The 26,063-nt window shown below is 37.1% G+C and overlaps 1 protein-coding gene across 9 annotated transcripts in view; it reads right to left on the bottom strand.

Moving 5' to 3' along the window:
* Nucleotides 1-26,063, bottom strand: part of Alms1 (ALMS1 centrosome and basal body associated protein) — a 103,155-nt gene that overhangs the window by 32,618 nt on the left and 44,474 nt on the right. For all 9 annotated transcript variants that reach the window (XM_076940010.1, XM_076940011.1, XM_076940013.1 and 6 more), the window contains 4 exons: nucleotides 21,846-22,078; nucleotides 19,941-20,066; nucleotides 11,588-11,734; nucleotides 8,429-8,563 (listed from right to left, as the gene is read on the bottom strand). In XM_076940010.1, coding sequence (XP_076796125.1) covers nucleotides 8,429-8,563; nucleotides 11,588-11,734; nucleotides 19,941-20,066; nucleotides 21,846-22,078 — 641 coding nt within the window. The remainder of the gene's footprint in view (nucleotides 1-8,428; nucleotides 8,564-11,587; nucleotides 11,735-19,940; nucleotides 20,067-21,845; nucleotides 22,079-26,063) is intronic.

Genomic DNA, 26,063 nt, shown 5'->3' with positions numbered 1-26,063 from the left:
TTTTTTTTTTTTTTTTGGTTTTTTCAAGACAGGGTTTCTCTGTGTAGTCCTAGCTAACCTGGAACTCACTCTGTAGACCAGGCTGGCCTCAAACTCAGAAATCCGCCTGCCTCTGCCTTCCAAGTGCTGGGATTAAAGGCGTGTGCCACCACCGCCCAGCTACAAATCTAGAATCTTAAGAAAAAAAAAAATAGTATGAAAAAAGAAAGAAAGAAAGAAAGAAAGGAAGGAAGAAAGAAAGAGAGAAAAACAGCCAGGCAGTGGTGGTGTACGCCTTTAATCCCAGCACTTGGGAGGCAGAGGCAGGTGGATTTCTAAAAAGTAAACAGTTTTAGTACAATAATGGTATAAGACTTTTTTTTTTTTTTTTAAATGTGGCTGGAGGCCTTGCTGCTGACAGTGACAACCAAGTAAGTTACCCAAGCCCTATCTTCTGGTCCACACCTCTAACCAATATCTCAGACACATGCAGCCATCATTGACCACCAGGTGGGACCCCTATCCCAATTTTCTGCCTTCTGGTCCCTCTGGGCAAACTCAGCAGTGGTGAGTTCTGCCCTGCTCCATTGCACTCCAATTCCAGGGACACAACTCCACCTACATCCTGCTACTGCCCAGGACAAACTGAGGCCTGAAAACATCAGGGACCACCAGCTCTACATGCATCCCTAGAGGCCTGCCCCCATGGGATAACCAGAAGCTTGAAGCCATCAGGGTCTATCAGCTCTGTTTGCATCACTGGAAGCTTACTGCCACCAGGTCCAACCAGTTCTACCTGCAATCCCAAAGGCCTGCTGACATCAGGAACTACTAGCTCTATATGCAGCCCCAGAGTCCTACTTCTATCAGAGACTACAAGGCCTGCCAAACTGTAGGGACATTTAGATGGCTAAACAGTGCAAGAACATAATCAACAAAAGCCAAAGCAATATAGAAGCACCAGAACCCAGCTAACCTACTACAGCAACCCTGAATATCCTAACACACCTTAATCACAGGAAAATAATCTTAAATCTAATTTTATAAAGATATAGGCATTTAAAAAAAAATGAATGAATCCCTTAAAGAAATACAGGAAAGTACAAACAGACAGGTAGAGACCCTTAAAGAGGAAACAAAAAATCATAAAGAAATACAGGAAACTACAATTAAGCAGGTAAAGGAAATGAATAAAACCGTTCAAGACCTGAAAATGGAAACAGAAGCAATAAAAAACAAACAAAAAACAAGAGCAACAACAACAACAACAAAAAAACTGATCTGAGGCAACCCAAAAGATGGAGAACCTAGGAAAGAGAACATCAGCTACAGACACAAGCATTACCAATAGAACACGGAAGACGGAAAACAGAGTCTCAGGCCTAAAAGACACCATAAAAGAAATTGATACATTGGCCAATGAAAATGCTAAAGCTAAAAGTTTCTAACAAAAAATACTCCTGGGATATCTGGGACACTATGAAAAGACCAAATCTAAGAATAACAGGAATAGAAGAAGACTCCCAACTCAAAGGCCCAGAAAATATCTTCAACAAAATCATAGAAGAAAATTTTCCTAACCTAAAGAGATACCTATAAACATACAAGAAGCTTACAGAAAGCCAAATAGAGTGGACCAAAAAAGAAAATCTTCCTGTCACATGATAATAGAAACACTAAATGTACAGAACAAACAAAGAATGCCAAAAGCTGCAGGGGATAAAGTCCAAGAAGTAAATAAAGGCAGACCTATTAGAATTACACCAGACTTCTCAACAGAGACCTTAAAAGAGCCAGAAGAGCCTGGTAGATGTCTTACAGTCTCTAAAAGATCACAGACGTGAGCCCAGACTTCTACACCCAGCAAACTTTCAATTACCACAGACAGATACATTCCATAAAAAACCCACAAAATTTAAATAATACTTTCCACTAATCCAGCAAAACAGAGGATACTATAGGAAAACTCCAACACAAGGAGGGTAACTACACCCAAGAAAACACAAAAATAGATAATTCCATACCAGCAAAACCAAAAGAAGAGAAACACACACACACACAGACACACACAGACACACAGACACAGACACACACAGACACACACACACACACACACACACACACACGCGCGCGCGCGCACACACACACACACACACACACCAACATCATCAAAATAACAGGAACCAACAATCATTGGTCATTATTATCTCAACACCAACAAACTCAATTCACCAATAAAAACACACAGGCTAACAGACTAGAGGTGTAAACAGGATCCATCATTTTGCTGCACACAAGAAACACGGCAGCAAAAAAGATAGACATACCTCAGAGTAAAGGGCTGGAAAAAGGTTTTCAAAGCAAATGGAAACTGACAAGCCAAACTAATCAAAAGGTAGAGAGAGATTATCCAATAAACAAGCTGGAGTAGCCATTCTAGTATCTAATAAAACAGACTTTCCACCAAAAGTAATCAAGAGATAGGAAAGGACATGTCATACTCCAATAAAATAAAATAAAATAAAATAAAATAAAATAAAATTCCTAAGATGAAGTTCTATGCCCCAATTCGTTAAAAAAAAAAAAAAAAAAAAATTACTAAAGCTTAAATCACAAATCAAACCCCACACACATTACTAGTGAGAGACTTCAACAACCCACACTCAGCAATGGATAGGTCATTAAGACAGAAATTAAGCTGAGAAATAATGAAACAGAGATTATGAATCAAATGGACATAACAGATATCTATATCTAACATTTCCTCCAAACAGAAAAGAATGTGTCGTCTTCTCAGCACCTCATGGAACTTTCTCCAAAATTGACCGCATAGTTGGTCACAAAGCAAGTCTCAATAGATACAAGAAAATAGAAATAACTCCTTGTTTCATTTCAGAACACCATGGATTAAAGCTAGACTTCAACAACAACAGAAACAACAGAAGCCTACATAGTCATGGAAACTGAACAACTCACTATTCAATGAATACTGGGTCAAGAAAGAAATAAAGAAGTCAGTCTTTCTAGAATATAATGAAAATGAAGGCACAACATATCCACTTATGGGACACAATGAAAGTAGAGCTAAGAGGAAAGCTCATAGCACTAAGTGCCTCCATAAAGACATTGAAGAAATCTCATCCTAGCAACTTAAAAGCACACCTGAAAGCTCTACAATAAAAAGAAGCAAACACACCCAGAAGGAGTAGATGGCAGGAAATATTAAACTCAGGGCTGAAATCCATAAGTTAGAAACAAAGGGAACACACAACACAAAGAATCAATGAAACCGGAGTTGGTTTAGAAAAAAAAAAAAAATCAACAAGCTAGACAAACCCTTAGCCAAACTAACTAAAAGGCAGAGGGAAATTATCCAAATCAACAAAATCAGAAATGAAAAGAGGGCAAAACATCAGAAAATCCAAAGAATCATTAGCTCTTACGCCCAAAGTCTATTCTCCACAAAACTAGAAAATATAAATAAAATGAATGATTTTCTTGATACATATCATTCACCAAAGTTAAATCAAGATTAGGTAAGCAATTTAAATAGTCCATTAACCTGTAAGGAAATTAAATGTCTCCCAGCCAAAAGAAAAGCCCAGGATCAAACAGTTTTAGGACAGAATTCTACCAGACTTTCAAAGAGCTAATTCCACAATATAGAAACAATGCTAAACTCATTCTATGAGACCACAGTCACCCTGATGTCTAAACCACACAAAGACTCAACAAAGAAACAGAATTTCAGACCAATTTCCCTTTATAAACATTGATGAAAATACTCAATAAAATACTCGCAATCCGAATCCAAGAACACAAAGATATCATCCACCATGATCAAGTAGGCTTCATCCCAGGGATCAGGGGTAGTACAACATACAAATATCCATCAACGTAATCTGCCATATAAACAAACTGAAAGAAAAAAAAAAAACACACACATGCTCATCTATTAGATGCTGAAAAAGCATTTGACAAAATCCAATATCCCTGTTGGGAGCCAACTTTTAGCAGAAAGCAGCTAGAAAACAACTCAACTATCAGCTTTGCAGCCATTCAAGCCATAAACCCTGACATGAGACTTCGTTTTTAACAGCCTACAACAGCTGAGCACTCTGATAAACATTTTGTTTATCCCACATATCTTGTTTTGCTGTTTAGTGCCCACAGCTGCAAGGCACACGTGGTATCCACGCCTGCAAGGTGCACAGTGCACGTGGTATCCACGCTATCCACGCCTGTAAGACATACATCATATCCACACCTGCAAGGCACGTGGTATCCACGAGCCTACAAGGCATGTGACAAAGCGTATAAATACCCCAAACTTCCCTTCAGAGAGAGACAATAAAGAGAGAGACAATGAGAGACAATAAGAGAGAAAAGAGAGAGACAATAAGAGAGAAGGGAGACGATAAGAGAGACATGAAGAGAGACAATAAACGAGAAACTGGACTTGATTACACACCCTGTCTTGTCTCCATTCTTCGAGTCTCTTGCTAGGCCCTGACCTGCGGACTGGAGTGGCAGAGCGGTCTGGGACTTTTTGGCCCCAAAGCGTGGGGCAGAGTGGGCCTCAACATTTTGGCGCCCAACGTGGGGCAGCTCAGGTAGGACACAGTGGCCAAAGTGTGGGTCAGTGTGGTCCTCAACATATCCCTTCTTGTTAAAAGTCTTGGTGAGATTAGTGATACAAGGCACATACCTAAACACAATAAAGGCAATATGCAGCAAGTCAATAGCCAACATCAAATTAAATGAAGAGAAATTTAAAGCAATTCTACTAAAATCAGGAGCAAGACAAGGATGTCCACTCTATCTCTTCAGTATGGTACTTGAATTTCTAGCTAGAACAGTAAGACAACTAAAAGAAATCAAGGGGATACAAATTGGAAAGGAAGACATCAAAGTATCACTATTTGCAGATGATATGATAGTATACATAAATGACCAAGAATTCTACCAGAGAACTCCTACAGCTGATAAACACCCTCAGCAAAGTGGCTGGATATAAAATTAACTCATAGAAATCAGTAACCTCCTTTATACAAACAATAAATGGGCCGAGAAAGAAGTTAGGGAGATAACACCCTTTACAATACCCACAAATAATATAAAATATCTTGGTGTGATGCTAACTAAGCAAGTGAAAGATCTGTATGACAAGAACTTCACCTCTCTGAAGAAAGAAATTAAAGAAGATCTCAGAAGATGGAAAGATCTCTCATGCTCATGGATCAGTAGGATTAACATAGTGAAAATGGTCACCTTAACAAAAGCAATTTATAGATTCAGTGCAATTCCTATCAAAATTCCAACACGATTCTTCAGACTTGAAAAAAACAATTCTCAACTGCATATGGGAAACAACAACAACCAAAGAAATCCACCCAGAATAACTTAAAACAAACAAATAAACAAACAGAATTAAAGAACTTCCGGAAGTATCACCATCCCTGACTTCAAGCTGTGCTGCAGAGCAATAATAATAAAAACTATATGGAATCAAATCAAATCGAAGATCCAGAAATAAAACCATACACCCATGGACACATGATTTTAAAAAGAAGCCAAAACCATACAATGGAAAAAGGAGAGCATCTTCAAGAAATGATGCTGGTCTAACTGGATGTCTGCATGTAGAAGCATGCAAATAGATCCATATTTATTAACCTGTACAAAACTCAAGTCCAAGTGGATCAAAGACCTGGGTAAAACCAGATACTAAATCTAATAGAACAGAAAGTGGAAAATATCCTTGAACTCACTGGAGCAGGAGACAACTTCCTGAACAGAACACCAATGGCTCAGGCTCTAAGATCAACAATTAATAAATTGGACCTCATGAAATTGATAAGCTTATGTTGGGCAAAGGACACCATAAATAGGATAAAAAAAAGTCTACAGACTGGAAAAAGATCTTTACTAACCCTACATCTGATAGAGGGCTAATATCCAAAATACATAAAGAACTCAAGAAGTTAAGATAGTTAGACACCAATAACCCAAATAACCCAATTTAAACATGGGGTACAGAGCTAAACAGAGAATTCTCAACAAAGGAACATCTAATGACAGAGAAACACTTTTAAAAATGTTCAACATCCTTAGTCATCAGGGAAATACAAATCAAAACAACTCTGAAATTCTACCTTACACCCATCAGAATGGCTAAGATCAAAAACTCAAGTGACAGCACATGCTGGCGAGGATGTGGAGCAAGGGGGACACTCCTACACTGCTGAAGGGAGTGTAAACTTGTACAACCACTCTGGAAATCAATTTGGTGGTTTCTCAGAAAATTGGCAATAGTTCTACCTCAAGACCCAGCTATACCACTCCTGGGCATATACCCAAAAGATGCTCTACCATTCCACAAGGATACTTGCTCAACTATGTTCACAGCAGTTTTATTTGTAATAGAAACTGGAAACAACCTAGATATCCCTCAACTGAAGAATGGACAAAGAAACTATGGTTCATTTATACAATAGAATACTACTCAGCTAGTAAATACAGGACATCATGAATTTTTCGGATAAAGGATAGAACTAGAAAAATACCATCCTGACACAAAAGGATATGTATGATATGTACTCACTTATAAGTGAATACCAGCCATAAAGTAAAGAATAACCACACTACAATCCACAGAACCAAAGAAGACAAATAACAAGGAAGGCCCATGATTAAATCTTTCTCAAAAAGGGAAATAAAATAGACATCGGAGGTGGAGGTAGGGAGGGAGGGATCTGGGTGGGAAGGTATTGGGGAGGGGCAGGAATGAGGTATAGGGAGAGCAGGGGAGAACAGAAATCCACGGTGGGCAGGGAGGAAAGATTCTCTAGGATGTGCCAAAGACCTGGGATGGGGAAGCCCCTGGGTATCTATAGGGGCATAGATACTCCTAGCAGGGAGGACATAGATCCTGAAGTGGTCATTTTCAGTAGCCAGGTAGTACTCAGAGTGGAGAGATAAGAACAGAAACCTACTCACAAAAACTTTGACCCAAATGTGTCAGACCAAGATGGAGGGAATGGCCAAGCAATGACTGGCCCAAACTGAGACCCATCCCATGGGCAAGAACCAATCCCTGACACTATTAATGATACTCTGTTATGCTTGAAGGGAGGAGCCTAGCATAACTGTCCCCTGAGAGGCCTCACTCAGTAGCCAATAGAAACAGATGCAGAACCCATAGCCAATCATCAGATGGAAGTTCACAGAGTCTTGAGGAAGAGCTGGGAAAAGGATTGAGGGAAGCAAAGAGGACAGGGACGCCACAGAAAAACCAATAGAGTCAACTAACCTGTACCCTTCTCCCAGATACTGAACCACCAACCACAGTGTGAGTATGGGCTGGACCTAGGACCACTTCACATATGTAGCAGATATGCAGCTTGGTCTTCATGTGGGTCCCCCAACACCTAAAGTGGCAGCTTTCCCTGAACCTGTCGTCTGCTTGTGGATACCATTCGCCTAGCTGGGCCCCTTGTCTAGCTTCAACGGGAGACAATATGCCTAGTCCTGGTCCTGCAGTGACTTGAAGTGTGTGTGTGTGGGGAAAGTGGGGGGCTGAGACCTCTCACTTATCAGAGAAGGGATGGGGGAAGACCTGTGTGAGGGGGTACTGAAACAAGGTGGGGGGTAATATTGGGATTTAAAGTGAAAAATTATGTAATCTATGTCAGAGACTAACTAGTGAAAATGTACAGCACAGTCTAATATACTACTATTTATTCTTAAAATATTCGTTCAAATTTAAGTGTTAAAAAATTAAGAGCAGCCATAAAACAGGATCATTTTACAGGCACAGTCTAAACATGGTAAGAGCTTCAAAATCATGACTTGTAATTTGTATGCAAAAAAAAAAAAAAAAAAAAAAAGGAGGAAAAGAGGGAAAGTTTATCTGCATTCAAAATGAGTCACACGGTAATGACTGACATAAAGTACATAAGCTAAAAGACCAAACGTTACAGGGAAACTTAATAGTGTAATTTCTACAAATAAGGAAAAGATAAAAATATACACAAGAAAAACACAGTTCTAAACAATCCTAAAAATATAATTGTCGGGATTATGGTAACCAAAACAAAAAAACAAAAAGCAAAACCAAAAACTTTCCAAGACTTGCATATATTTCATTTGGAGAGTATCTTGTGATATTGAAATTATTTACTGGAAAAGGAGAAGGCCCGTTAAAGCCAATTTCTGACAATAAAATTACTTTGTACATTATATTCAAAAGTTCTCCAGAAACATCTTGAAGTTTTTAAAATGTCAATTTTATCCATGCCAAAGTCAACAAAAACATTTGCTAGCAACCCTCAGAGCAGGATGGGCAATGGGGACAGAGAGAGAGACTGGAGTGCACACTGCTGCTTGTGACCTCCAAGCTTTTTAGAAGAACAGAGGACATCAGAGCCTAAACGACTGGTTCAGCCACCTGCAAGGTCCTTCTCCAGGGATGACATTTCTTCAGGTCCTGCCATCTTGATCACAACTCTTCTTCTGATGATCTCTTCTTGGTTTTCGTCAGAGACATTCTCACCCTGAGTTATAGGCATTTGAACTGGGGCCTCTGGATAAGACAATCATCAATCCCAGAGAGAAAAAGATGACAATGAACAAAGGGCAAGCAGCACTCCTATCCATCCACCCCTCCCAAACACACAGCCACCCCCAAGCTTTTATAAATGAGAGAAAAAGACCTCGTAGGCCCTGTTTTGGAAATATGAACCACAAAGCTTGCCACATCTTTTTGGATGACACCAGTTTAAGTAAACACTTTAAAATATACCAAAAGTCTGATGCAACTGCAAAAAATTAATCAAATTATATTTTTCAAAGTAAAAATATAGATTTAAACAACTCCTTGAACCTCTCTGGCCTCTCCAAAGCGTCAATTAACTGCAGGCTAATTAACATATCATATAATCAACAAAAATACTTATCTAGATTTTATATATAGCATTCTCTTAATTTGATGTAGTTATAACTTTTAAACCTAATACTTTATGTTGTCTTTTTCCCTACCTGGTTATATGGTCTCTCTTATTTCTTAAGCGCCTGTGTTTCTCAAAGAAATCAGGAAGTTAACAGACAATGAAACACAACAAAGCATCAACCTTGCCTTACTCAGGAATTTCTTTTTTGGCCTTATTGCTATTAATTCAATCCTAACTTTCTAACAGTTTTTATATTTTAGACATATTAGGACCCTAACAAGGTATTGTCAACTTGGCTTAAAAATAAAACAATATAGCCGGGCGGTGGTGGCGCACGCCTTTGATCCCAGCACTTGGGAGGCAGAGGCAGGCGGATTTCTGAGTTCAAGGCCAGCCTGGTCTACAGAGTGAGTTCCAGGACAGTCCGGGCTATACAGAGAAACCCTGTCTCGAAAACCAAAAAAAAAAAAAAAAAATTTTACTGTCCTAGAAATATTTGCATAGAAATGCAGGAATTATCAATAATTATCAGACATGTATATAGCCTTCCCCAGGTCAAGAAATAAAATATGAATAGAAGTCTACACAGTCCCCTCATTCTTCCTCACTTAATTTTAAGATTTATATAATCTTGGGGCTAGAGAGATGACTCTGAGGTTAAGAGTACTGGCTGTTCTTCTAGAGGTCTTAAGTTCAATTCCTGGCAACCATACGGTGACTCATAACGGTCTATTATGAGATTTGATGCACTCTTCTGGCATACAGGCATACATGCAGAAACATTGTATACATAATAAATAGATCTTTAAAAAAAGATTTATACCATCTGAAGAGGAAAACAAATAGCCAATTTTAAATAGAACAAATTCATTGGAGATGTCTGAATTTGGTATAAATGGATAATAAAACATATGAGATTTCCTTCCTTCACTCACACTATGCTTGTAAAGTTTATTACGTGTTGTTACATGTATTCACACTTTTCTCTGTGCCAGTAAGATTCCAATAGTACTACAAGTTATCTATTCTACTAAACAAATATTGGCCACTTGGGTGGCTTTTAGATTGGAACTATTACAAACAGGGCTTGAAGAATATGTGTGGGGCTAAAGGTATAGCTTAGTGTAGCATGCATGTTTAAGCCTAATTGAGGCCCTGTATTCAAAACACAACAACACAGAGTCAGGATACTAATTTACACTCTCACTAGCAGTGAATGCATTCTCAGTCTGCACTCGTAACAGCATAGCACTTTTCATTTCAGACATCTAATGAGTATAGAAAGCTACTGTTATCTTAATTTGTGTTCCCAGATGGTCAACAAAGTGAAAAATTTTATATACAATTATCTGGTATTACATAATCTATTTTATAGACTATCCAATTTTTTTGCTCAATTTCTGTTGAGTTGAATGTCTTCTTCACACAATTTCTTTTTTACATTCAGGATATCATGTATAGAATGCATAATTTTCACTTCAACTCTATGATTTGCTTTTATTTACTGTTCAGATTTTATGGAATTTTTTACTCTAACACACCTTATTTAATAATAGTTCTCTATATGGTTGCTAGTTTTAATTTCTGCTTTGTTTTGAGAAGAAAAATCCAGTTTAATGAAATTTTTCCTTTTCTAAGATTAAGAAGGCACACTTCTCCATTTTCTTATAGAAGATCTAGTTATCTGTCCACCTAGTTACCTATGCTTATATGTTTTGGTCTGGGGTATTTTTAGAACAGTGTATTGCTAGAACTACTGGTTTTCCTGCAATTTTAAATATATTGCACTTTTAGAAAATGGCTGTCCTCAATCTAGAGGAAAAAACTGAAAACTCAGCACTCTGAGCAGACAGACTGGGTGTGTGAATGAAGCAGATCTGAGATGGCTGGAGACTGAAACAAACAGAAAAATGAATGTCCGTTTGTAGAAAACAGCCCGGGCTCCGCTCAAGGTGACTGCTGTCATAGAGGAATGTGTACTAAAAATAACCAGACACTCAGAGTTTTTTTTCCAACAAGCCCAAAATTGAATTTGCACGAGCTGGTACCAAAAAATAAAAGTTCAAACATCATGTGAACTTTTAAACTCCTTGTCAAATTCTGCCTAAAATTCCACTTTGCAATGTCTGACAGAGATAAATCCATTAAGAATTTTAATCAAGATTTTCTGCTAGTTAATGTTTAAAATAAGCTTGACTTAGTATTTTGTGTCAACACCTAAAATATATTTTATTTACATTGAAAATTAAGTTTTCAGTTTTCTAACCTCTGTGAAGCACTTTAAATGTTCTAATATTTTACTTTGCTGTGTTATTTAATGCAGTGGTAAGAAGGTTTGCCTATCAGATGTGACATGAATAACAGAGCAGTTTCTCTTGTCAATATATATGTATATGTATAAGTATATGTATATATATGAATGTTGAAAAACACTTAAAGTTTAATTCTTTCAGATCTTTGTCAGGTAAATTATTCCTTTCAGTTTTTGTCTCTTTTTTAAATTTCTCTTTTCATTTTTATGGTTCTGGGGATTAAACTCAGGGCCTCATTTTCTGACAAACCAGAAAATGGATAAATAAAACAATATTCTCACTTCAAATACAAAGGTTCAAGAAACAAATCTGAAACCAGGCAAGGTCACCCATTACCTGCATTACCTTTCTGGGCGGGGTTTTTCCCCTTTGTTGCAGCCCTCTTGCTATAGATCCCTTCTTTGTGCTTAATGTTTACAGTGGTGGAGAGGTCATCGTCTCTTGTGCCTAGCACGTGAGGTGGAAAGTCTGGGGCAATAGCATCATTGGAGCCTATATAAAAATGAGAAAGTATTACAATTAACACTAAAACAGTCTTCAAGTCAAGAAAGACTTTTTCTTTCCTTAGACCACTTCCATGGAAACAGCACCATGACAAGAAATGCTGCAAGCCAATTAGAATGACCCAAAAAATGGAACAGATAGTTCAGGGGGCAAATGCCAGTCAGGAAAGCTACTAAAAGGAAAATGATTGGGGGATGTCTTCTGGTATGACGACAAAGGCAAAAAGACAGGTCAGATGGTGGTACTACACAAAGCATGTATAGGAATAACACACACTGTGGTCAGGCTAGACAACAGGATACATTAAGAGGAATATTTAAACACAACAGCAACATATGCAATCCTAATCAAAAACCATAAATTTTACTGTACATGGAATGTAACATCAGTGAAGATTATTTTTTAATCATGAAGTAATTAATAAGCTTTGACTTAGGAAAATCTGCCCAATAATACAAAATACTGAATGAGAGCTAGTCATGTAACTCAGAGCTAAGAGCATAAATATACCTGTATGAGGCCGAGAGTTCAATCCCCAGAACCATAAAAATTTTAAAAAGACAAAAACTGAAAGGAATAATTAACTTGGCAAAGACCTGAAAGAATTAAGTGTATTTCAACATTCGTATATATACTGACAAGAGAAACTGAGCTGTTATACGTGTCACATCTGATAGGCAAAAAGCATTTCTGGACATATAAAGGCTTATAAAATAACTATAGCTTATAGAAACAACAGAATTCTATCAAACAGTTTGTCTTTCTAGCCCAGGATCCCACACCATGTATATTTACTGGACTCCTAATTATTATTGTGTAATTAATATATATATGTAATAGTATGTGTGTGTGTGTATGTGTATATATGTATGTATGTATGTGTATATATATATATATATATATATATATATATATATATATATATATATAATGTATATAAAACTAAGTGCTGAGAAAGTAGCAGTTTCGTTGGTTCAATGCAATATAAATAAGCCACAACAGGTTTTCAGAACTGCCTACAAGTTTCCCTTCTAGATTAAGTCTACACAGATGACGTGGATCTTCTTAGCATACTTGGTAATCATTTTCTAGCCTCAGCCTCTTGGCTCTCCGGCAAGTCTTAATATCCTTTCTTCTACCAAGTGCCCAGTTCTCCTACAGAAATGGACCTTTACTCTTCCTAGATACACATGAAAGCCAAGAAATGGCTCAAAAAAAAAGAAATGCTTAAACCAGGCCTAATGGCATATACCTTTAATTCTAGTACATGGGTGGCAGAGACAGACGAACCCCAAAGTTCGAAGCTAGCCTGGTCTACACAGTGAATTACAAGGGACACACACACACCCCTCAAGCAAGCTTATTACTAGCCAAGAGTCTCCTTTCTTTTATGCTTCAAATTCTAGCAATAAAGTATAAAGGTAGTTCTTATATCATTTTAATGGAAAGTAATGTCCTGTTCCTTCTTTATACATTTTAAGTTACTATATATTGTAGCTCAACACAACTCTAATTGCTGGTCATTTTCACCAATCCTTTTACACAGCAAAGCACACCAGGAGCAGCAACATGAACAATCAGTCCACTACCCTTTTCACACAAGAGGGGTGACCATGTCCGCTGGGCTGAGAGCAACAGATAATTTCTGACAGTTGCAGCAGATGAGCAAGAGAATGAATAGCAGCAGAGCTGAGGTGCTCTGGAACAGAGTGTAGACAAACATGCACAATGGAGAGCATGTGCTTATTGTCCAGTACCTGTGTGGAGCTGGAATATGTGCATGCATGCATGTGCGTGTATGTGTGCTCGCGTGTACACGCAAGTTCATGCCCTAAGTGACATGCAAGCAAACTGAAACTTTCAAGAAGCAGAATGCCAAACAGACCAGATTTCAAAATAACACATTTTCACCAACCAGATGAAAAGAGGCTATCAGCCTGACTGGAGAAACAGAATAAGTCACCTCTTTAACCCTCACAAGGAGAGCAACATGTTGACCAATCTGCTTTCCAGGTTCTGACTCCTGGCTCTTTGTTCCAGCTTATGAAAACCAACTGCTCTGCCATGCTCAGCAGGACAACTGTTCTAAACAATGTTGTAGACTGTCTAATTGTGAATATTTAATAAGATTCTATTCAGTCTTTAGACTAAATCTGTGTAATCTAGGAACACTTTAAAACAACCCAGAAGTTCATTTGTGGCTCAGACTTCTCATCAAGGCTACTTGGGACTCTGAAGCAAGAGGGTCAAAAGTTCAAAGACTGGCTACAGAACAAGTTCAAAGCCATTTTAGGCAACTCGGTGAGATTGTGTCTGAAATTAAAAAGTTACAAAGAAAACCAAAGCCAGCGGAAGCCTAAGGGTATGCACAGTGGTTCCAGAGTTGAACCAAAGCTTTTGTGCATGCTCACCTAGCACGGCATAGGACTGGAACATGTGGACAGCTTTAAGATTCACTAAGTCAAGGAACAAATAATGCATCATGTGTCGGAATGCTGTTGCTTGACAAAGCCTAAGTAACACTCTATGTGTTCATCTACTCATGGTGACAGACATATAGGATCCACCTTTTCCTCTATAAGCCTGGGTACACTGGTAACACTTTGAGATCCTGTTTTTTTTCTTAGAAGCAGAATTGCTCAAACATATGATAAAGTCTGTGTTTATAGTTCTGAAAAACTGCTGTTTTCTACAATGGCCAAGCACTTACACTTTCATCAGCACGATCTTTAGATTTCTTCATAGCTTCAATCAACACTTGTTTATTTTTAAAGAAATTAGGAGTGATTCTAACAAGAGTGCTGTGTGACCTGTTATGGCTCTGGGACATACTTGCTTGTGATGACGGATAAAAAAGTACATTTTTATGTATTTGTAAGCTAATGTGGATTCAGGTTCTGCAAGCATGTATAACTCAAGGTTATTTGGTTTTTTATTGTTTGAGTTGTAAGTTCTTTACATTTTTCTAGATATTAACTCCTTATCACAAATACATATGGTTTGGAAATCTTCCCCTATCTGTCTTACATTGGTGGAACATGCCTTGAATCCCAATACTAGAGGGGCAGAGGCAGAAGGTTCTCTGTGAGTTTGAAGTCAGCCTAATGTACGCAGTGAGCTCCAGGTCAGCACAGTGATGTATTAAGACTCCCTAAAACAAAACACCTTCCTACTCTGAATTACCTTTTTGTTGATGGGGTATTCTTTGGTATATAAACATTTTGAATTAATTTTCTATTTCTTCTTTGTTACCTAAATTTTAGATATTATGTTAGTTTATAAAAATGATTAAACAAATAATTTTTTTTTAACTATCAAGCCTCGGTTTTGGTTTTTGTTAGGGAGTAGAGTTACGTAGGAATCAAACCTAAAACCTCATGCCTGCAGGATATGCACCTATTATTAGTGAGCCACAGGCAGACTCAATTACCACGTCTTGAATAAAATAAAATCCCCTTAGTTTCTGTTAAAGACAAAAATAAAATTAAATTGGCTTTTCTTCTTAAGCTTTTCATCCCAAAATGTCTTCAATTTTGTTTCCCCTCTGTTCCAACAATTTCCTACTGGCTACACACACACACACACACACACACACACACACACACACTGGTGTCAGCACCCTCCTCATCTGTCTTGAGTGTGCAATTCACAGATCTGAAATTTTCAGGACTAGGTTATATTTTCTAGCTTACACACATTAGTGAAAAGGTATTTTTATGGCCATACTGTTTGACGAATATGTATTAAAGTAACAAATAATTGATTTATATTCTTTCTCCACTGAATACAGATCATTTTTAGCCCATTTGTAAATTTAGTATTTTAAGGAAAAAAAATAATCTTGTTCCAGTAACTATACAACTTAAGCTTACAAGCTGGAGAGATGGTTCAGCAGTCAAAGAGCACAAGCCAATCTTCCAAGACCTAGGTTCAATTTCCTGCACCCATCTGACAGCTCATAATTGTCTGTAATTGCAGTCCCAGGGGGTCTGGTGCCCTCTTATGGCCTTGAAGAACCCTGAACACACATGGTGCCCAAACATTCAATAAACATTCAATACACATAAAATAAAAATGTTTTGAAAATCTTAGTCTTACAGATTTACAAGATTTTTAAGTTAAAACGTAGAACATGCACTTCAGTCTCTTGCTATTGGTTTCTGTTGGGATTATAAAAAGATGTTTCAATCTACATGTTATGTTTTGTTTTATCTATCTATCTATCTATCTATCTATCTATCTATCTATCTATCTATCTATCTATTTACTTATTTTGAGAGAAAAACACTTCTGTAGTTAGGCCTTGGATCTCCTTACTCTGCTCACACCATGCTGTCTACAAGGCAGTTCCTGGTTGGGAGTCAGCACTGTCTCTAACGGATCTTATTTCCTTACGCTCCATTTTTGGTTTCCCTTTTCTTTTGTGCTTTTTAGACAGTTTCAACTTGCCAACATCACCAATTCAATTTCTTTCATGTTAATTTTAACCCTTTGTTTATATAAAAATCATTTTAAAATGTGAAGTCAAACTTTACATTTTCAAGAAGTTTTCCTTTTATTTATGCCTGCCCCCTCCTCTTAAAAAATTGAAATATTGCGCTGGAAAGATGGCTCAGTGGTTTCGTGCACTTGTTGCTCTTGCTGAGGACCCGGGACTCATTGCCAGCCCCCACATGGTGGCTCACAACAATACCTAAGTCCAGTTCCAGGGGATTACACATCCTCTTCTCACAACAATACCTAAGTCCTGTTCCAGGGGATTACACACCCTCTTCTCACAACAATACCTAAGTCCTGTTCCAGGGGATTACACACCCTCTTCTCACAACAATACCTAAGTCCTGTTCCAGGGGATTACACACCCTCTTCTGGCCTCCTCAGGCACCAAGCACACATATACTATGTAAATACATATATACATGAAGGCAAAACACTCATACAGATTTTTGATTTTGGTGTTTTGTTTTCTGTCTGCCTCTTCCTCCCATGTGCCACACCACCCACCACTCATACACATTAAAAAAATAAATAAAAACTACCAGGCATGGTGGCACATGCCTTTAATCTCAGTACTCTGGAGGTAGAGGCAGGCAGCTCTGAGTTCCAGGTGAGCGAGGTGTAGAGATTGAGTTCAAGGACAACCAGGGCTAAAGAGGAAACCTGTCTCAAAAACAATTTAAATGAGATATTATTCACATAACATAAAGGTTACCAATGTAGATTTGTGTATGATTCAGCAATATGTAATGCATTCACAATCAACACTAGTATCCAATTCTGTAATTCTCATCACTCCACAAAGAATCCCTTATAGTCTACCCCATCGCCCCAGCAACCATCAGTCCATTGTCTCCACAGTTTTACCTATTTCACACATTCTATTCACATCGACTCACAGACTACATGACTGTTTGTGAATGGCTCCAACTATTCACTGTTCACTTCCCCATTATGTTAGGGTTTTTAAACTGTCATTTTCTCTATATTGTTACATATATGTTATTCCTTGATGGATTTTGGATCTTTTTAAGTATAAAATGTCTTTGTTTTTTAGAAATCACCTTCATTAAAGTCCACTTCATTTAATATTAATACAGCTAAGCTCCACAGCATAATTTTTTCTATCTTCTTTTTATCCTATTTGTTTCTGAATTTATTCTGTAGATTAGACTACAGTCAGATCATGCTTTAACTGCTCTGCTGATATCTGTCTTATAGTTTAAGGCACTAATATTTAATTACAGATAATATAAAACTTATGTCTATTTTATTCCTGTTTAATAAATCCATATGTCTAGGTTTGTTTCTCAATTTCTCTCCTATTAAATTTTTGTATTCAAAAAAAGATATTTGCTACTATGGCCTTTAAATACTGAATTTTTTTTTTACTATGCAGTTTTTAGTTTCTTCTTAAAGTTGTCTTGGGAATTACTATTTGCACTTTAATTTATAACAACGTATTTGAGTAACTGCCAAGAATTATTTAAAAAACAAACAAACACCTCCTATGTAAACTTTGTTTTTGTTTTAGAGAATAGTTTTGCTGGATAATGAATCTTGGTTGAGGTGCAATTTTCCTGTTTGGGTTTTTTATTGGGTTTATTGCCTGATCTTTCTTTCCTCCCTCCCTCCCTCCCTCTGCTCCCCATTTCTGTCAACTCTTTGAGGAAGTCATTTCAATTTCTCCTGAGCTCAAGGTTTCTGATAAGATCTGATAAGTCTTGATAAGAAACGCATAATGTATCTAGCACATAATGAATCACTTCTCTGAATGCTTTCGAGCCTCTCTCTGACCTGGGTTTGGGCAGTTTGACTCATAAATATCTAAATGCTGTCCTGTGTTTTTCCTACGTGAAGCTCTTACGTGTTTCGGATCTCACCAAATTTAAGAAAAATTCAGGGTCATCACATGTTCAAATATTCTTTTATTCTTATTTCTGTCTCTCTTTTCATTTTGATATAGAAGAAACTCAGTGATAGAACTGATATTATAAAGAACTCACTAATAAATTTGCTTAAGTTATACAAGTAAAATTCAGCCTCCAAATTATCTAAGATTGGTAATGTGCTACCTAGGTTTGTTAGGGATAAGCAAAATTTAGGATGCTACAATGTAAATGGTTATTCACTAGCACTGGCCAGCCATTAAACTTCATTCCCATAACAAAGACATGCCTCTAAAGCAGCTGTTCTCAACCTCTCAGTCTCAACCCTTTTGACAAATCTCTATCTCCAAAAATATTAAATTACAATTTGATAATTCAATAAATTTAACAGTAGTAAAAATTGTATTTATAAAGTAGCAGCAAACATGGTCTTATAGCTGGGGCTCACCACACCATAAGGAACTGCATTAAGTGTTCCCAGCATTAGGAAGGTTGTAAGCACTCTCCAAAGGAAGCTCAAGGGGAGGTCCGCCATTAAGTACTCTGAGCACTGATCAGGAAGAGCATAATTCTGCCATGTGAGCAAGATGACACTGGGTAACAACTATTTGAAAAAGAACACTGGTATATTTAAAATAAATCTTGCAAAATGTAGTAACTTTGCTGTGCAAATCTGCCTAAATGGCCAGACTTGCAGTCTCTTGTCTCTATTCAAACTGTTTTTATCGTAACTTGGGGTAGAAACAGGAAAGGGATTTAAGCATGAGTGTCTACAGAATGCATACACCTAAAGCATACATAAGTTAATAAAATCTTCTGTTCCGTGCCAACTGTTATTTGGATCTTAGCCCCAGTCAACTAGGTGCTTTAGTAGAAAGTGTTTCCTTCATTTAGAGTGATTTCTCACTGAGAAGGTCCACCATTTCTATTACACTTTTATTCCCGCCATTGTATATACATAGGCAACTTAATGGTGCCCCATAGAACTCTGGGGTTTACGTCTCTTTCTCTTGTGTCTGTTTCTCACACTCCACACTAAGTCATCTCAATGGACCTTTCTTTATTTAGGTTCACTGTCTCTTCTGCCTGAACTTCATCTGTTGAGTTCCTCTAGAAAATAAATTTGTGCTCTTCAAGTCTAAAATTGTAATATGGCCCCTTCTAATAAATTCTATCTCTTTAGAATGGTAAGACAATCTGCTAAGACAATGTTTTTATATTTTTTCTTAGTTCTTCACAAGTTGTCTCATTTAGATTACTAAACATACTTTAAATTGTTAAGTATTTGTATAATAAGTCCAATGTCTGGGATTCCTCAAGTAATTTTTTCCTGTGTATGTAACATACTGTATCTTGTGTTTTTCCTTTATAATTTTTTTTGTTGCAAACTGGACACTTAAATAATATAGTAAATACGAAAGTCAGATTCTACTCTCACTTCAGGGTTTGTTATTATTTTATGTTGTTTAGTAGCTTCTGGATTGTATATGGCATTAAAGTTCCTATTGGATTAGTGTGGTAGTGAGCTGATGCCTATGTGAAGACTGCTTTAAACAACTGAAACCAGGAAGTCTTCAAGTCTTTGGCTCTGTGCTTATTCTAAAGGGGCTTTAACACCTACACAGGCAGATGTCAACTCAATTTTAGCCTTTTTTTTCTTACACAAAGTCTCAAATAAATCACTTATTATGAATCAGAGGCTGGTTAAGGCATGAAAACCCCCATATTTGACTAAAAGATTTCAAAAATCAACCAGCCAACATACAGTGTTTCTAAAAATAAAATCGTGAATAATTTTTACATAATACCTGAATGTGAGCTCTCCACAGTGGTATCTGACTTGGAATCCAGATACGAAGGAACTCTTTTTAACAGTGGAACATAGTACATCTTCGAACTACCAGACGGCTTATATGGCAACAGCACAGGCCGGGCTGAGAAGCAAATATCAGAACTGTTAGTAAGAAAGCACTGACTCTGCAAATACACACCAGGTACCTTTCACCTGACAGGCAGTGCTCACATTTCTTGAAATTCATGAATGAACTAAACATAAATTCACCTTTGCTTTCAACAGAGATGGAAAATACATGACACAATCAATTAAAATATACAAGCAAGTTATTTGGTATTTTAAAAAAATGACAAAGTATATATATCAAAGTTAAAAAGACATCAAAGTAAACACAAAGAAAAAAGATAAGATCTGACTCTATTCAAAGATCATCAGTTTGGGGCTAGAGAGATGGCTCAGTGGTTAAGGCACTGACTACTCTTCAAGAGGCCCTGAGTTCAATTCCCAGTGACTACATGGTAGGTCACAGCCATCTGTAATGGAATCCAATGCCCTCTTCTGGTGTGTCTGAAGACAGCAAGTGTATTCATATACATAAAATAAATAATTCTTTTATAAAAAAATCATCAATTTGATGTAGACTCTATTCATGTTTTTCTTCTGTTTACACTCATTATAAGTAAGTTTCAATTCAGTTTTTCTGTTTTATGATAATATTAATTTTATCCCATTCATACACAGAGAACTCTGATATAAATGTAGGTTTCAATTTTTTTTTTCAGTTAGGTCTCCCTTCTTGTGTTTTTACCACCATAATGACAGCTACATATTCTACACAAGACACAAATTGTCCCATAGCCTGAATCTCAGAAACAGGCACTTGGAGGCACCTAAAGTACTTTTGCCATCTGGGGCCAAACTCCAACTGGCTCAAAAGCCTGAGATGTGAAGACAGAAGTTTGAATATATACACACCTGCGAGAGTATGCATGAATGTGTATGTATTTGGTATAACTACCAAATACATATACATTACCAAATACATACAATACCAAACTCAGTAATTTGGTAATGGCCAGTGCTGAGGCTGAAGCTGCTTTAATTTTTCCCAGCCAGCTTTTATACCATTCTAGGTACTAGTAGAGAATAGGGTCAGTTTTTAGATCAAAGACAAAGTAATCACATAAGGCAAAGAACAAAGAGATCATACCAGGTAACAATCAAACAAAGCAATAAACACAGTCCCTGAGTCACTGGGTCTGGGGCTTACCAGGATGACCCAGACAAAAGGGAAGTCACACATTCCTGGGCTGTGTTCACCTTGATCCTTGCATTACCCCAAATACTCTTATCTAAGCCTGCTTCCTGGAGCCCAGTGACAAGACAAGTACATGCCAAATTTCTATAAGCAGCAAACTTCTATAAGTGGCACCAAAGGCTCTCCACAGTTATGTATACATGTGTATGTTCTTGTTCACATGTGTCAGGGTTCACATGTGTTCACATTTCCATACAGCAGGATTACTGGTCAACCTGGGGAACAGGTGGCTGTTTCATAAGCAAGAAATACACTATTACTATGAACAATTAAAGTCATATTACTATGAACCAAATGCCAATAAATTCATCTGCCTGCCTTAAAAATAGTTCTTACATACTAACTATATTTTTACAAAAATCTATGGACAAAAGTCAGCCAGCCATAGCAGCATGAATTTTATATACTCTTATTAACTCTATTTAAAGTAAAGATAAAAATCCTATTCTTTTCACAGGTATGCAAACAAAAACTGGATATGGTAATATTGTAGCATAATGCTAATAATGAGGTTTAATGATGAGAAAGACAATAACATTTTAAAGATAATTAATTATACATATGTTGGTTTAATGATGTAAACCTCAGTTATATCCTTACCGTCATTGCCATGAAAAGCTGTAATTTGCTGCACTGAGGATGATGAGGCAAACTGGGATGGCTTTTGGGCCATGGTGTCTAGAATGTCCTGCTCACGATCATCAGCATTAATAAAAATTTCAGATGAAAACGTAGTCTTTTCTGGACTTTCTGTTGTTATCTGAGTGATGGCATCAGATGATGGTAACTTTCCAGAGGATGTAATAAAGGGAACCTTACTCTGTTCTTGTAAACTAACAACAACAAAAAAAGAGAAAACAGCTCATATCTTTGGCAAGAAATATTTAAGTAATTAGGCAACTGTAAATATAGTGATCTCTCATGTTAACAACCTATTTCCATAGTAGCTTTCATTTTGTAAGATACATAGTAACAAGTGATCAAGCATATATTTATTATTTATTCCAAAATCATTATAATAATTGTAATAATTGTAATCAATTTATAATACGTTTATGTAATTCAACTGAGGAAACAGTACTTCTTAGTTAAAATTAATAGACTCTCATTTATTTATGTTTAATTTGACAACTATTATAAAACTATATTAAATGCCCAGGGGACACAAAGATAAACATGAAACAAAGACTTCCCAAAAGAGAATCATAAAGGTGAAACCAGAAGTTCTAAAGGGTGTGTCTGTGTGTGTATATTTAATCAAGATTATTGAGAATTCATGGTAAAATAAAGTAAATGAATAACTGAATAAACAAATATCTAGGAAGAACGGCTAGTTTTGCTTATGAAGAATTCCACAGACACCTCTCATCAAAGAAGGTAAAGCTTAATTCCAACTCCTAAACCCCCAAGTACAGGCTGGATTTAGTGGCTAGACCTCAAGGAATGCAGCCTACAAAGTGAGAAACCCACCTACCTAGTGATCAGAGATGACATCACATTATACTTAATGGGTATAATTTCCCCTATCTGATGTGAGGGTAAAATTTCACTTGTGGTATTCTCTCCTCAAATTTAAAGCTTCAGTCTAATCACAAGAACATCAATCAAACTGGAATGGAGGATCTATTTAGCAAATGTCTAGTATTCTCCAAAATTTCCAAGTCCATTTAAAAACAAGGAAGGAAACAGGATTGGCATATACTGCAGAAGGTTAAAGAGATACTTGCACTGTCATAGCAAAATTCACAAGCTGTGTGGCCTTTAAACAAAACTCACTGATTACCAGTATGGAGGCTCAGAAGGCCAATGAAGCAGTGACAGAATTCGTCTGGTGAGGACCTATTTTCTGGTTCATAGATGTTGCCATGCTTACATGATGGGAGGGAACTCTTTGGATAAAGGCACTCACTAATCTCATTCATGAGGCACTTACTCTCACAACCTAAATACTTCTTTGAGGCCGTAACTCCAAACACCATCATACTGGGGATTAGATTTTAATATGTGACTTTTCGAGAAACTAAGTATTTAAACCACCACATTCCGTTCCTGGTTCTGAAAATTCATGTCCTCACATGCAAATATACTCATTCCGCCCCAACAGTTGTAACTCATGACAGTAAGAACGCTGAAGTTAAGTCTGGAGTGTCATCTAAGTACCATCTTCATCAGAGGCAGATTCAACGTATAATTTATATGCAGACAAACTGTTCTCCAACTGTGAAACAATGACATAAAACATAGTATGTATGTCCTTCCAAATGTGACAACCAGCACAGGACAGTCTCATTCCAAAAGGGAAGGAGAAAAAAGGAAATCTCAAATGTTAAATCTTGAGAATTGAACAGAAGCTCTAACCTCTAGTCTCTGTGACTCTGGCAGTGAATCCCTGTGGGGCTTCTCCCAATGGCCCTTCTCTCACTCACTCTCTAAATCACATCACCACAATGTTGCTGGGTACAGCACATACATGGGGCCCTAGAGCCACACCTGAGATGGCAAAGGAGTGCAGTGACAGAAGATCTGTGGGACAGCACTGAGCAGTAAGCACAGAAAATGCACAAAGACCTAAAATGTCTCCTTTGAAATTATGACCCCCAAGTCCCTGCACTCTGGGTTATTAGTGGGTAGGCCACTAATAGTATCTGAAATGCCTTTGGATATATTCTTCAATATTCTTAGTGAAAAGAAAAGATCTGGCTGATCCATACTTACTTTACCAAGATACTACTAGTGTTCTCTGCTAAACACGTTCTCATTTTTATAATACAGATATGCTAAATATTTTTCAATAAATAATCTCTACTTCTTTTCATATTAAAATGTATTATTAAATCATTTCCTTCATTGCAGAAGAGGTGGTGGGCAAGATGTGAAGAGCTGGAAATGGGAGCAGTGCTCTGAAATACTGCCTTTGGACATAACAGGGCCACTGCACTAAAAAACTCACAGCAGCTATGGTACCTACACAAGACACATGCAGGTTCTGACATGTTAATATCCCAGCACAAACAGAGAAGGGGCCCACTCCTTGATGAGAAGCTATTGGCAATTAATGACTGCTGAATGTGGAAGGGTTAATTTTCTTCAGGGTATAACCATTGCTAGTTAAGTTACTAATGATCTAATTAATAACTCTATGCACATGCAAAATAATAACAAAATAAATTAACATTTTTTAAAACTTATTTTTCTTATTTTATTTTATAACCAACATCTAAGAAAAGCCAAGCTGTACCTTCAACACTTTTCTTAGAGATTTCAGCCAAGTTCATCACTTACAAATTCTCCCTTCCTAAAACCATTATGTCACCTAATTTTCCTAACTTACACATTGTTTTAAAATCTAGAGTCTATGTATGAGAGAAAGTTCCATGTACTATTTGTGACTCTGCATCTGGCATGTTTCAGCTTAGCTAATGACCTCTACCTCTACTTATTGTCCTGCCAATGACTTAATTTCATTTTTCTTCATGGCTGAATAGAACTCCATTGTTTATAGACAGCATATATGCTTTATTCATTTATCTCCTGATGAACATCTAGTCTGATCCTGTGACCTGACAATTGTAGACAGCACAACAGTCGGCACAAACGTGCAGTTTTCTTCAGTGCTAAACTGACTTAGAGTCCTCAGGTATATTCCCAGAACTGGTAGAGTTAGATCATACAGTATCACAGGTTTGGTTTTTGAGGAACTGCCACATTACCTTCCATACCAGCTGTCCTAAAACTTATATTCCCACCAACACTGTTCCTTTCTCCCTGCATCCTTGGCAGCATTTGCTTGATTTCTTGATATCAGCTACTCTGACTAGAGTGAAATGGAATCTCAGCCTAGTTCTGATTTGCATTTCCTGATGGGTAAAGATACCAAGTATTTTTCCATGTATTTTTAGAGCATTTGTATTTACTCTTTAGAGAACTGCTCATTTTTCCCACTTATTGATTAGGTGATTAGAGTTTTAATGCACAATTTTTTGAGTTCCTACTATTTCCCAGACAGCAGTCCCGGTCACATGAATAGATGCAAAGATTTTTCTCCCATTCTGTATGCTGTCTTTTCATTCTGATTAATATTTCATTTCTCTGCAGAAGCTTTTCAACTTGAAATGTAGTCTTGTCAATTCTTGCTCTAACCTCCTAAGCCACAGGAAGTCAAAGCCTATGCATGCTGATATATTGAAGTACTTCCTCTATACTTTCCTACAGGAGTTTTAAAGATTTAAGCCTTATGTCCAAGTCTTAAGTTTTAAATTGCTTTTTGTGTAGAGTAAGGGGCCTGCCCTCTGCTTGCCATACCACTCCATGACATAAGGATGTAGGTCCCCTGTGTAAGACACCAATTCCATTCATGAGCGACCAACTCACGACCTGCTAACACTTCCCAGAGTTCCCACTCCAATCATCATGTTAGGGAATAAGGTTCGACAAGCTTTTTTTGAATCACAGAAACATTCAGACCACAGAAGCAACTAAACAAAATGTGAAATATTGGAAGGCTCCATGGAAGAGAAAAAGGTTATTGATAAAATACAGATAAAAACCAGGAATACTTAGCAACATACAGGTGCCGATTTCTTCATTCTGGCAAATATACTATGAAACTGTAACATTAGAAATAGGAAAAGCTGAGTGATTGCTAGAAGGAATTCTGCATGTATATTTTCTATAGATATAAAATTTACAAAAATAAATTTAGCTACTTTTGGTGCTACTTTTCTGTAACTCCAAAAAAGATAAAATAATTTTTAAAAAAAAAAAAAAAGGGAAAGGAAACATAAGTGTGTTGCATTAAAATAAAATGAAGAATATATC

The sequence above is a fragment of the Arvicanthis niloticus genome, chromosome 9 (assembly GCF_011762505.2).
Source record: "Arvicanthis niloticus isolate mArvNil1 chromosome 9, mArvNil1.pat.X, whole genome shotgun sequence".
NCBI lineage: Eukaryota > Metazoa > Chordata > Mammalia > Rodentia > Muridae > Arvicanthis > Arvicanthis niloticus.
The sequence above is the reverse complement of the archived record's forward strand: the minus strand, read 5'-3'. Positions and strand labels throughout refer to the sequence as shown.